Below are 12640 nucleotides of genomic sequence, written 5' to 3'. Positions count from 1 at the left end.
GGACTTGACTTCTTGCCTGCAGTTCCCCATGCCGAATGTTACGGTAAGAACTGGTTGAAGTTTTGAATATGAGCTGATTTCAGCATGAGTTGATTCCAAAAGGGGAATTTGGGTCCCGTAAACCATGGCTTTCCACACTCTGTACAATGAACTCTGATGGCAACCTCAATATGTTCTAGTATCCAGGAGCTTAGACAGCTTTCAAAAGGAACCTCTGGACATAGGGTTACTATTTATAGGGTGAGCTAAGAGACAGGTGGGGAACTTTTTGCAAATACCTTTATCAGCTGCCCAATCATCCTATTTGGGCATTTTTTTGGGGGGTGGGACAGGTTGCAAAAAGGGAGTGAGTGAAAGTGTTTGGCTAATCATAATATGGGCAGGAAGCATTGCCCTCCCTGTCTGTTTCCCTTGGCCTAATGACAGTTCATTATGCATTCAGATCCTGCAAGCTTTTTGGCACTGTAGCATCCACACAGTTGGGTAGTCCCTGACTGGCTGGGATCTCTTGGAGAAGGAGAAAGAAGGGCAGGAACTGGAGAGGGAAATGTCAAAGCAGCAGATAAGAGGGGATGCGACAGCTGTCAATAGCCAGCGCAAAAGATACTGTTTGAAGGGGGAGCAATTTGGTCTGCACAAAAGCTCCCCATGTGCCCTTCAAAAAAAGTTGGTGGGCACCTACATTCACTTAATTGCCATAGCTAATAGCTGGTGCTAGAGCCCACTTCTGTGGATTTTTGTCATCCTTGCTTTCTGGATTCACAGCAGGCAGTATTTTATACATATTTCACACCTGACAATGCTAAAAGCTAACTTTAAATAAAGCTGTGCTTTACATGTGCTAAAATCAGATAAATCTCTGTAAACGTGATGAGTCTTTGTGTGGGGATACCAAGAAGAGAATCCTCAGGATTATAAAGCATGAGACGCAAGAGGTATTGCAAACATTCGGTGCCTTTATAATGTGGTGCAAAGTGGTGTTTACAGCGTGTTAATTGATAAATGCAAGCTAATGTATTTTAATACCCTAACCAATGTTCCTGCTCTGGAAGTGCCCCGTGCAGCAAGCCAGGAGCATGATGGAAATTTTACGGTCTTTACTCATGTGTGCTTCATAAATTGAGAGAGGGGCTCAACATCAGGAGCAGAGCCATCCTGCTAGGCCATTATCAAACCCCATTACACACTTTAGGTAATTATCACAGGCCAATGTCTTGAGGGCACTGTCACAGCTAAAGAGACATGCAGTGTTACTAATGTGAGTCCTGATCTTCTTGGAGCCTATACAATCAAGCACAAGGCTTACTATTTGTGAGTAATCCCGTTGGTTCCAATTAGATTGCTTTTGGCAATAAGGATGCAGAGGAACGTCTCTTTCTGAATGTAATGCATAGGAGGGACCATGAACCATAGAACTGTAGAGTTGGAAGGGACCCTGGGGGTCATCTAGTCCAACCCCAATGTTCAATGTCTCATGGGAACAAGACAAGAAAAAAAATTGAGCCGCATTCACACCACACATTCAAAGCACTGTGATACCACTCCAAACAGTCATGGTTTCCCTGCAAAGTATTCCAGCAGCTGTAGTTTAAGGGGCTGAGAGTTGTCAGGAGTCTCCTCACAGAGCTACAATTCACAGAGTGCTTAGCAATCTCTCGCCAAGTAAAACTCTTTTTCCTAGTTCTTTATCGAAGCAGGAACTGAGAGCCAAGGTGGTGGAGTGTTTAAATCTGCCATGAAGCTCCCTGGATGACCCTGGACCGGTCGATACCTTTTAGACTAACCTACCTCGCAGGGTTGTCATGAGAATAAATAGGAAAGAGTGGGGGAGAAAGAACCATGAGTTTGCAAAACAGAAAACCACAGAAACAGCAGTAAGACATCTGCACAAAGGTAGGACCTCTAGTTCAGAAGCTGGCCCTTCCAGTTATTACTACTATTCTTGTTATTACTTCGTAGAAATTGAGCACTGCTCACAAAACCCAGGTCCCAGAGACATACATACTGGTCTCGGCTGTTTCATATTCGCTGTCTCTCAGCAGCTCAAAAATGTCCACCTCCAGTTTGGCTTTCCCCGCCCGCTCTGGAGCTTGATTTATCCGATTCCTGGCCAGGGTGATAGAGAGCCGTTCTCCTCTGCTGCACTCCATCGGGTCGTCCAATATGGCGGCTGCAAAACAAACAAACAAACCATAACAGATGGAAGGTGAGTGGGAAAGGGCACAAAAATGGAGGCTACAAGTAAGTGGATCAGTAACCACACATTTCAAGATGGCAAGGAGGGTTGTTTTTCTTCTTGTTCTGTGGCCTAAATAAGAAGTCTGCTTTCAAGGCAGGTCCTAAATAAATCTAATCTGCCCACTCAAATTGTTGCATTGCAGCAGATGAGAAAATGCTGCGTTTAGCTTGCTTGTAGAAAGTTTTTTGTTTTGTTTTGCTTTTTTTAAAAAACAGAAGGCGTTTAACATCAATCTCAATAATCAACGATGTGCCAGGAAGAAGTCTGCAGTACTGTTTGTCAAGTCTTGTTAATAAAATATGTTGCTCTTAACTATTCAATTTTAGCTAGTGAAGGGGGTCACGAAGAGCCTTTTTGATTCATGAATTATTCTTTTATGCGTGTGCCCTCAAGTCCTCACTTCCTCTGGCACTGATAAGGACTAAGATGCCCTATGGTGGAATGGGACAAGCAAAGGGGTCTGTCACTACACCGTCTGAGGTTTCTGGGGGCACAGCAGCTGAAAAGTGCCTAGGGAAAGTGGGGGTGAGGAAGAAGCAGGAAAGGAGGGGGCAGTAGCCTGAGAAGAAAGCAAGGGGCTAGGAATGAAGCCTTGGACAAGAAGGCTCAGAGGAATGTGAGCAAAATGGAGACCCTTGATCATCTTGGTTGCCCTCCTCTGAACACATTCCAGCTTGTCAACATCCTTCTTAAACTATGGTGCCCAGAATTGCACACTGTATTCCTAGTGTGGTCTGACCAAGGCAGAATAGAGTCGTACTATTACTTCCCTTGATCTGGACACTATACTTCTGTTGAGGCATCCTAGAACAGCATTAGCTTTTGCTTGCTTCTGTATCACACTGTTGACTCATGTTAAACTTGTGGAAGGAAGAATTATTTGGATAAGGGACTACAGTGGTACAGGAACCAGCGCCGTCTTAAGTGCCCCTGTCGCCATGGTGCGCCGGATCTCTCCGGCGCCCTTCCGCCCCGTTTCCCAGTGCAGTGGGTGGGTGGGCGCAGCGTTGCTGCGCGGCGGGCAGGCACAGCGCGATCTCTCCGGTGCCGTACCGCCCCGTTTCCCAATGCGGTGGGCAGGTGGGCGCCGCGCACAGCTGCGCAGCGGACCGGCGGACCGGCCGGCCAGCGGGCGGGCGCAGCTCGCGGCGCCCTCCTGGCGGGCCGGCGCCATGGTGCCCTGCGCCACCGGGGGTCTACGACGAGCCGGCCCTGACAGGAACACAGGAAGCTGCTTTATTCAGTCATACCAATGATTCCATCTAGCTTCAACTGGCAATGGGACTCCAAGATTTCAGAGAGGAGAGATGACAGGAGATGCTGGGAACTGAACCTGGGACCTATTGAATGAAAAGCAGGTGTACTACCCATAGGGCTACAATCAGCCACTAGCCATAGCAATAAGATAAAATATACTGAAGATAGAGGTAAAAGCTTAGTTATATGAAATACATTCTGGAGGTTTACATCAATCAATAATAGATCTTATTTTAATTGTCCCTACTAAAAAAAATGCAGTTTTTGCTGTCACCTGATTATCTTGATCTGCTAGAACAGGCATCCCCAAACTGCGGCCCTCCAGATGTTTTGGTCTACAGCTCCCATGATCCCTAGCTAATAGGACCAGTGGTCGGGGAAGATGGGAATTGTAGTCCAAAACATCTGGAGGGCCGAAGTTTGGGGGTGCCTGTGCTAGAAGGACAAAGTAGCAATGGTTGAGCAACCCGGTATGGATAGTAATAGAGGGGTAATAACCTCACTCCTCAAATCTTTATAAAGAGTGCAAGCTAGAAGCACATGAACCACTGACTCAATACTGCCATCTTCACATGGACATTACCATTTTTCCGGCAGAATTTTTTGAAATCGACTCTCAAGTACAGCTGAAGGCAGGATATTTAATCTTGTGCAAGTGAAAGCGTGTCTGTATTTTGGAATAGTTAAATTTTGCAAAGAGAGTGCCAACGTGTCAAAAAGACTAGATGGAAAATCATTCCATGGACAAAATTTCTTCATCACGGCCAAATTATTCTTTAGTTCAAGATCATATAGAGTCTGTCTAATTAAATTATTTGCTTTACTGAAGTCCAGTGTTAATAACTGTTGTGGTGATAAACCAGAAAAGTAAAACTTTTGGTTGACAGTTTTAGTCCAAGTGCTCTCATGGTAATCTTGCGATACTAAGGGTAGTAGACCGGTGGGGTTTAAATTTAGCCGAAGCCAATAATTAAATGCCCTACACCAAATCTGTAATTCAACAGAGGGGAGATTAGCCTCCAAGCGCAATGAAGCATTTGGAACACAGGATGGAACAGAAAAAAAATTGCCTTAGGAACTTAAGACTGAACAGCTTCTGTAGATCCAAGGTGAGCACTTGTCCAAATCTGAGCCGGTAGGTTCTAGGGGTTTAGCTTTCACACTTCAAGTGCTGATGGGATATGACTGGCACCTTTCGTATGGAAAAATCGTGTCAGAATTTTGGCACTTTGAGACTATTTTTCCTTTGCATATTTTTGATGTGCTCCACATGACCCTGTTGACTGAAAAATAAGGCCGAGTTATTTAAAGACTTTAACTTGTATGGGCCCTATAGTTTTTTTGAAAACACCATGACTTTAGTCTGAAACTGACCACTTGCCCCTCTTGCCTCTACCTCTGGATCCCTCCAAAGTTTGCAAAGAGGGCTTGGGCTCCTCCTTTGGGACTATCTGTCCCATTGCTCAGCAGTGTGCAGGACTCTCCTTGATTGGGGTGTCAGAGGGGGACAAGAGCCACCAGGACTGGGGCTATCCTGCTTCTGGGTAGCAAGAACAACCTCTGACTCCTCTCAGCCCGAGTCTGCATTCACACTGTGACTCTCAGCCTCTAACCCTCTCCTGAAAGGCCCTCTTTCTCCTGACCAACCCCTTGATTGCTCAGACCTCTTGCTTCTAGCACCTCCTAGCTCGTCCCTTCTGCAGACTGCTCTTCAGTGTCCCACCACCAGGATCCGGGATCGTCTTCACACATCGTCTTCTGCGTTCTCCCTGGAGAGCTCTTGGGTGGGCAGCTCCCACCACTCTTCCTCATCCAGCTAGTCCCTGACAGTCCATCTAGTTCAGTATCACCGGCACTGACTGGCAGCAGCTCTCGACGGCTTCAGAGAGGAATACACACACACACACACAGCCCAACCTGGAGATGCCAGGGATTGAACCTTGGGCTATCTGCATGCAAAGCATGCACTCTGTCACTGAGCTATGGTCCTTCCTCATGAATTTGAAACCATCAGTTAGATACAGGAGGCTTTTCACACCCACCCTGCCACACAGAAACACCATTCCCTGCAGAGTGCAGCTTCTGAAGTCTGTGAATATCACAGCCATTACAGGAAAGGACGGTCGCCTGCATCTTGCTCACTCAGCAGGTGCCTTTGCTTTGGGCCCATCTGACTCTGTGAGACAGAACCTGCAAGAAGCTACCCCTTCCCAATTCATTCATTCATTCATTCATTCATTCATTCACTAGTCTCATATACTTAGAAGTGTAGGGAAGAGGTAATGAACTCCTGTCCTCAGACCTGTTCCCACCACTTTAAAAATCTTAGAGAATGAAGAATCATCTGAAAGGACTTTAGGCATTGCTTATTATTATTTAGTACTTATACCCTACCCACCTGGCCGGGCCTCCCCAGCCACTCTGAGCAGCTTCCAACAGTATATTAAAAACACAATAAGACATCAAACATTAAAAACTTCCCTAAACTTCCCTAAACAGGGCTGCCTTAAGATGTATTCTAAAAGTCAGATACTTGTTTATTCCCTTGACATCTGGTGGGAGGGTGTTCCACAGGGCGGGAGCCACTACCAAGAAGGCCCTCTGCCTGGTTCCCGGTAACCTCACTTCTCTCCGTGCGGGAAGTGCCAGAAGGCCCTCAGAGCTGGATCCGAGTGTCTGGGCAGAGCAATGTCGGCCCAATATTAAGCCCACATCAGCATGATACATTTAAAGCAGGATCATGCCATATTAGACAGTCATGGGTTTTCCCCAAAGAATCCTGGGAATTGTAGTTTGTTAAGGGTGCAGAGCATTGTTAGGAAACCCCATTCCCCTCCCAGAGCTACAGCTCCCAGATTTTGCTGGGATGCAGGATTGATTGTTAAACCACTCTGTGAATTGTAGCTCTTTGAGGAGGCAGAGGGATTCCCTAACAATGCTCAGCACCCTTAACAAATGACGCTTCCTGGGATCTTGGGAGGGGAGCGAACCTGCTTTAAATGTATAGTTGAAGTTGGAGCCCAAGTGAATGAAGAGAAGGTCCTAGAGTTCTACTCTGGGAGAGCATGGATAAATCAAGCAACCGGCATGCCTGTTTTTATACCAGATTGTAGAGGTTTTTTCAATGCGATGCAAAAATAATCTCAGCATAGTTGTCATGAAGCTTCCACTAAGTGACTTTAAAAAAAAATATTGAATGGTTTGAACTTTTCTGCAGAAACAAACAACCAGAGGAGCAGGGTGTTTTTTTGTCCCTTACAGATTTTGACTGAAAGTATCCTTATAGAACAGAGCAGGAAGGTGGGCAGAGTTAAGTGGTTCATGTAGGTGGGTGGGCCCAGTGGTAGTGCTTTGAATTCTTTTATCATTTTCGCAGGAAAGCCTCCGCTGGCCCCTGGTTACAGCCACCAAGCTCTGCTTAATCGCTGTAGCTTAAAAGGTAAAAAAGAACACCCAACCCTAAAGTGCCAGGACTCCAATGAAGGAATAAACACAATGGGGAAAGAGGAGCTGGTGGTGTAAAATAGCATCCTTTCCCTTGCAAGTACACACATATCTCCCATTAAATTTAACAGGACTGGCATGGACGAATTGAGAGACGGCGAGATAAATTAGACAGATAATACACGCTCTGTTTCCTGAGCCGCTATTCATCCACATCCATTCTTTGAAACCCGGCACCAACATCACAGAACGCTAGCTCCTGGGCCACCGGCGTGCTTGCAAAGCTTTTCAAGGCAGCACAAGAATGCACAGCTATCTACTAATGAGGAAAAAAAAAACCTCAAACCCATTCTAATACATATGCACACAATTCCTGGGCATGCCATGTAATTTTTGAAAAATGCAGAGGAAATTTGCTGTCTCTGCCAGGACTTTTAAAGACTAAATTTCATGCTGCGTGACTTTGCAAAGTGCCCTAGGGAAGGGTTGTTTTGCAGAAGAGAAATTGGGCCGGGGGCAGGCGGCGACAATGCTTAACCCATTTGTTGTAGCCTCTCCCTCCCCAATGGTGTTTTTTAAGCCTGTGCTTGTGTGGGTTAAACTTGGATCTTGTAACATTAAGGGGTGAATCAAAGCAGTACTGCACACTACCCAAATATTTCCCATTACACTGTTCATTTCTCCTAGGTTTTCGTCATTTGCATGTGTAATGTGTATCACCAAATCCTTGCTCCTCCAAGAATGGTTTTTGCCACCCTTTTGCTCTTCCAAAGTAGCATTTAGAGAGTTGCACCTGGTAACACTAATAGGGGTTAAAAGCAACTGAGAAAAGGTGGAGGAGTCTCAGGAAAAGTTTGACTGGCGTTCTTTTTGTGGGTATTTTCTGCAACATGCCACTGATGCAATCATAATAGTGGGCACGCCGCAGGTCTGGTCTTCCTGTTATATACCTGCTGGGATTGGCAAGGCATATGACCCTCACCTGAATCTCACAGCTCTCCTAACGAGTGCTTTGGTCTGCCCACCAGATATCAGGCACTCTACTGTTCAAATTAGGCCCCAGTGTTTTTGTTACAATCCCCTTCTCAACTAAGTAATCAATTTTAATCTAGAATTTAAATTCTCAAAACTTTATTATTTGTTAATTCTAGCAAGTAAACTACTGCTCTCAATTCATTACAAACAGTATTTCTACCTGCAACACACTTGAGCAAACCTGCTCCTCTTCCTTTCACAGGTATTTTGTTGTTATTTGCAATTGTAGTTGCCTCTGATTGGTTACCATTTAACTCTTGGGGGAAATAATTAGCATCACATGTCATGTGCATGGAAGTTGCCGAACCAATTAACCAACAAGAAGGATTACTGTTAATAGCACCAGTTTTCCTATAACTTGGTATTCCTGGATAGTTTTGATGAATTACAAAAGCATTTTAGTTTGCTTTCTGTTGCCACCCTGGAACTTTTATTTGCAATTTTCTTTTGGGTTTGCAATTTTGGGAGAGGGGAGACTGCTCACTGGGGAGTGGGACGGCTGGCAAGGCCCCTTAGATTTAGAGGCCCTAGGATTCAGCCTACTTAGCCTATACATAAATCCGGCACTGTTTTGAACTGCTAGGTTGGAAGGAGCTGGGACCGAACAACGGGAGCTTACCCTGTTGCGGGGATTCGAACCGCCAACCTTCCGATCGGCAAGCCCTAGGCTCAGTGGTTTAGACCACAGTACCACCCGCGTCACAGACTCTACCACAATTGGGTTTTATCCAATGCTAGCCCTACTCAGAGTAGACCCACTGGAGTTAATGAACACAGTGAACGTTGGTTCATTAATTTGAACAAGTCTACTCTGAGCAGAACCTAGCTGGATACAAACCACATGATAGCACAGGCTTTGGATGCCAGAGGCACCTGGTTGAATCCTTGGCATCTCCATTAAAAGAATCTCAGGGCGGGGAAGCCCACTTTGCCTGAGAAGCATCTGGAGATCCACTGTCTATGGTGTGGGCAACCCTGAGCCAGAGAGCCTCATTCAGCATAAAGCAACTTCGTATGTTCATAAGGTCTGTCACAGCCATGTAGAAAAATGATCAGTGGGCTCATGATTGGATTAGGGAAGGCAGCCTTTTTGGACAGCTTCTGAAAAGCTGCCATCTGCTTTGGACAGAGTGCCCAGAATCAAAGAGATAGATTGAAGAGGAGAGGCAGGGGGTGCTAAGATTTCCAGTCAGTCCTATCCAACCCCCCCCCCCCACCGGAATGAAGGTTAAGAAAGGAGGCCCTTTAGCTATTAAATCAATTGCTGCATTAAGTTCTGGGCATGAAAAACGTTTGTATTTCCAGTGGCTAAAATAGAATAGGGGGAAAGGCTGTAGCTCAGTGGTAGAGCATCTGCTTTGCATGCAGAAGGTCCCAGGTTCAATCCCCAGACTTCCTTTTCTTCCTCCTGATCACCCCTGCTTCTGTTCCCCTTCCCATTCTTTATTGCCATGCTTGTGTCATTTTCTGGATTGCAAGTCCCTTGGGGCAGGGGACCAGTCCTCTAATTATTTTTATAGGGTCAGTTTGAATCAATTTGTAATAAATAGTAATAACATTTCATAGGCTGCCACATGAAATGGATGACATTAAAGGAAATTTTACAGAGATTAGACCTATTGAAATGAATGGACATAACTTAGGGCTTGTCCACACTTGTCCCACCACTTTCCCACAAGAAAGCCTGCTCTTTACTGCTGAATTGGAACAAACGTCAGTTGGGTTATCCATGGATTGATGTTTGCTCAAATTTAGCAGTAAATAGCGGCGATTTATCCAGAAAAGTGATGGGCAAATGGAAACCAGCTCATACCCATGTTCTGTAGGCACGGGACAAAGTGTGGACAAGTCCTCAGTCACGCAGATTAATGAAAGTGGTTCTACTCTAAGTAAAATTTAGCTGAATTCCTCCTAATATATTTTTTGAGTGAGCCATCCATTCAACTAGCAGTCATAAACTGTGCAGTAATTTAGAGGAATCTGGTGGTTATTATCAAGCTTCGCTACTCAAAAGTACACAAAACGCTGGACAATAAAGTCAAACAAACAAAACCAATGATCCAAAAACAAAAGGAAACCTATCATGGTGGAGGCGGTGGCAGCAAAAACAACAACTTAGCTCGACAACCCCAGGTAAAATTCTCTCTTTTACCAGCTGCTTTTAAATTAAGTGACGAAAAGACTGTGGTGGTGGTGGTGGTTATTTACTATTTTTACACAGTGTCACCATCAATGCTTTACAAGGAGGACAGCCTAAACTTTGGCATGGGAAAGATAACAGTAGAAAGGAAGGGAAATGCAAACAGGAAGAAATCAGGAAGCCTATGCATTAGTTTCAGTGGTGTGTGCTTATGGCTTGTTACTCTTGGCCAACGATGTTCTCCTCAAGATGTCTTGGGCTATAATATCCACCAGTTCCAGACATCTGGAGCACAGCAGGTTGGCAAAGGTTGCTGTGGGATATGAGGTGTAAGAGGGTCTGCCAAAGCCTCCATGGGATGAAGGATAATGTAATACAGGGTTTCCTGGGCAGGGGACTCCAGAGAGCTGGTGCAACTGACAAGACGTCCCTGTTCTGAGCCACACCTTCAAAAAGAAGCATGCGAGAGATGCTGGCTCTTCAAGTATCACAGGACCCAGGCCATTGTGAGGCAGTGGCTAGAGTGCTGGCCCTGGACCTGGGAGACCAGGGTTCAAATCCCCACTCAGCCACGGAGCCCACTAGATGTCACCTTGTGCCAGTCACTCACTCTCGGCCAAGCCTACCTCACAAGGTTGCTGTGAGGATAAAATGGGGAGGGGGAAAGTGCATATGCTACTTTGAGCTCTTTGGTAGAAAAGGTGGGATATAAATGCAATGATTTTTTAAAAAAATACATTTAGGGATTTATAGTGATGCATGGACCAACTCACAGATACTTCTGGATCAGACACATTATTCACTACTGAACACAATGATTACAGTGGCACCTTGGTTCACAAACGCCTTGGTACTCAAACACTGCAAACACGGAAGTAAGTGTTCCAGTTTGCGAACTATTTTCGGAAGCCGAACATGCTCCATTTTGGGTGTTACGCTTCCAATTTGAGTGCCACGCTTCCGTTTTGAGTGTTACACTGAGGTCTGTCTGTTTTTGCTATTTCTTTTGCCTTTTTGTTTTTGTGGCTTTTTTGTTTTGTTTTTTTGACTGTGGAACCCAGTTCAGCTACTGATTGATTGATTGGTTGATTGTGTGACTGCAGTACATTGTTTATTGCTTTCATTGTATGGATCAATGGTCTCATTAGATATTCACGTTAAATTGCTGTTTTAGGGGTTGTTTTAAAAAGTCTGGAATGGATTAATCTATTTTCCATTACTTTCTATGGGAAAGTGCGCCTTGGTTTTGGAACATTTTGGTTTCGGAACAGACTTCTGGAACGGATTAATTTTGCGAACCATGGTACCACAGTACTTCAGTATGCCTCCGAATGACAGTTCATAGCTGTCAAGTTCTCCCTTTTTAAAAAAAGGGAAATTCCCTTATGCTGAATAGGCTTCCTCGCGAGAAAAGGGAAAACCTGACAGCTATGTGCCATTTGCTGGGAATCACAAGTGCTCAGGTCCTGACTTGTAAGTTTCTCGTGGGCATCTGGTTGGCCACTGTGAGAACAGAAAGTGGAAACAGATGAGCCACTGGCCTGATCCAGAAGCCAGGCTCTTCTTTATGTTCTAACTTCCTCAACTAGCAGAGAGGACCACAGCAATGCAGAATTCCTTTGGAGAAACAGGCCAGGTAAATTCCCAGCCTGCTTTGACTTTCTCTTTTAATGAGTGTTTAAATCTGACCAGAAGCAGCTAAGGAAGCATATGGAAGGGCTTCTCCATCCAGATGCCTTGGCAGGCATCCTCCATCCTGGAGGCAAACCCGTCTTTTTTCTGCTCTGTTTGCACACAAGTGCTATCATTAAGTGCAAAGCACGTGCGGTTAATCTTTGGCTCCTTACGAAATTGAGAAAAGGTTGAGCTTGCCTCTAAGGCCATGAGTGTAGATCTCTGGATTTTAAGAAGTTAACAAGCATGGAGACTACATTTAATAAGAAAATGAAGGAAGGTGTGTGGGGCAGGGAGGAAGGCCAGGTACAGTTGGAACCTTTTTATGGATGCAAGTTCTGTACAGTTAACAGACACAGAAGGCAACTGTCGAAGCTTCTCCAGGCATAGAGATAAAGCGGTGAGAAGAGGCTTGCCTCTTGCTGTTAAAGGCACAGAGCCTCTGTCTGTATAACAAAAAAGGTAGCAATGTAGCAGGGGCGTAGGAAGGGAGGGGTGATGGGGGCGCTCCGCCCTGGGCAGCACGACCCCGAGGGCGCCATGGCGGCTGCTCCCCGCCCGCGCTGGGTGCCCCGCCCCCGCAAGTGGCGGTCCCCGCCGCCAGAATGCGCACCACGCCCCCAGAACATGTACCACGCCCCTAAGGGCGGTGCGCCACACCCCCAGAACACACATCAGTCCCGCCATGCCTGCACTCTGCCCCTGGTGCCGGAGTATGAATTTCGCCACTGCAATGTAGTGACCACCCAGTACCAGGAATACCGCGTATTTTTCCCAGGCCTGTTCTCGTGACTTGAACTGCAGCCAAACACACTAAGTGACACCGCATTAGGGCCCCACAGGCATCATGG

At 45.8% G+C, this 12640-nt stretch overlaps 1 protein-coding gene across 1 annotated transcript in view; it reads right to left on the bottom strand.

Moving 5' to 3' along the window:
* The window catches only part of GRIK4 (glutamate ionotropic receptor kainate type subunit 4), a 449450-nt gene that overhangs the window by 166477 nt on the left and 270333 nt on the right, over positions 1-12640 (bottom strand). Inside the window, exon 3 of the mRNA XM_035139827.3 lies at positions 2006-2170. Coding sequence (XP_034995718.1) covers positions 2006-2170 — 165 coding nt within the window. The remainder of the gene's footprint in view (positions 1-2005; positions 2171-12640) is intronic.

The sequence above is a fragment of the Zootoca vivipara genome, chromosome 14, assembly GCF_965207765.1.
Source record: "Zootoca vivipara chromosome 14, rZooViv2.hap1.1, whole genome shotgun sequence".
In the NCBI taxonomy this organism is placed as follows: domain Eukaryota; kingdom Metazoa; phylum Chordata; class Lepidosauria; order Squamata; family Lacertidae; genus Zootoca; species Zootoca vivipara.
Note: the sequence above shows the minus strand (reverse complement) of the source record. Positions and strands in the feature narration are given on the sequence as shown.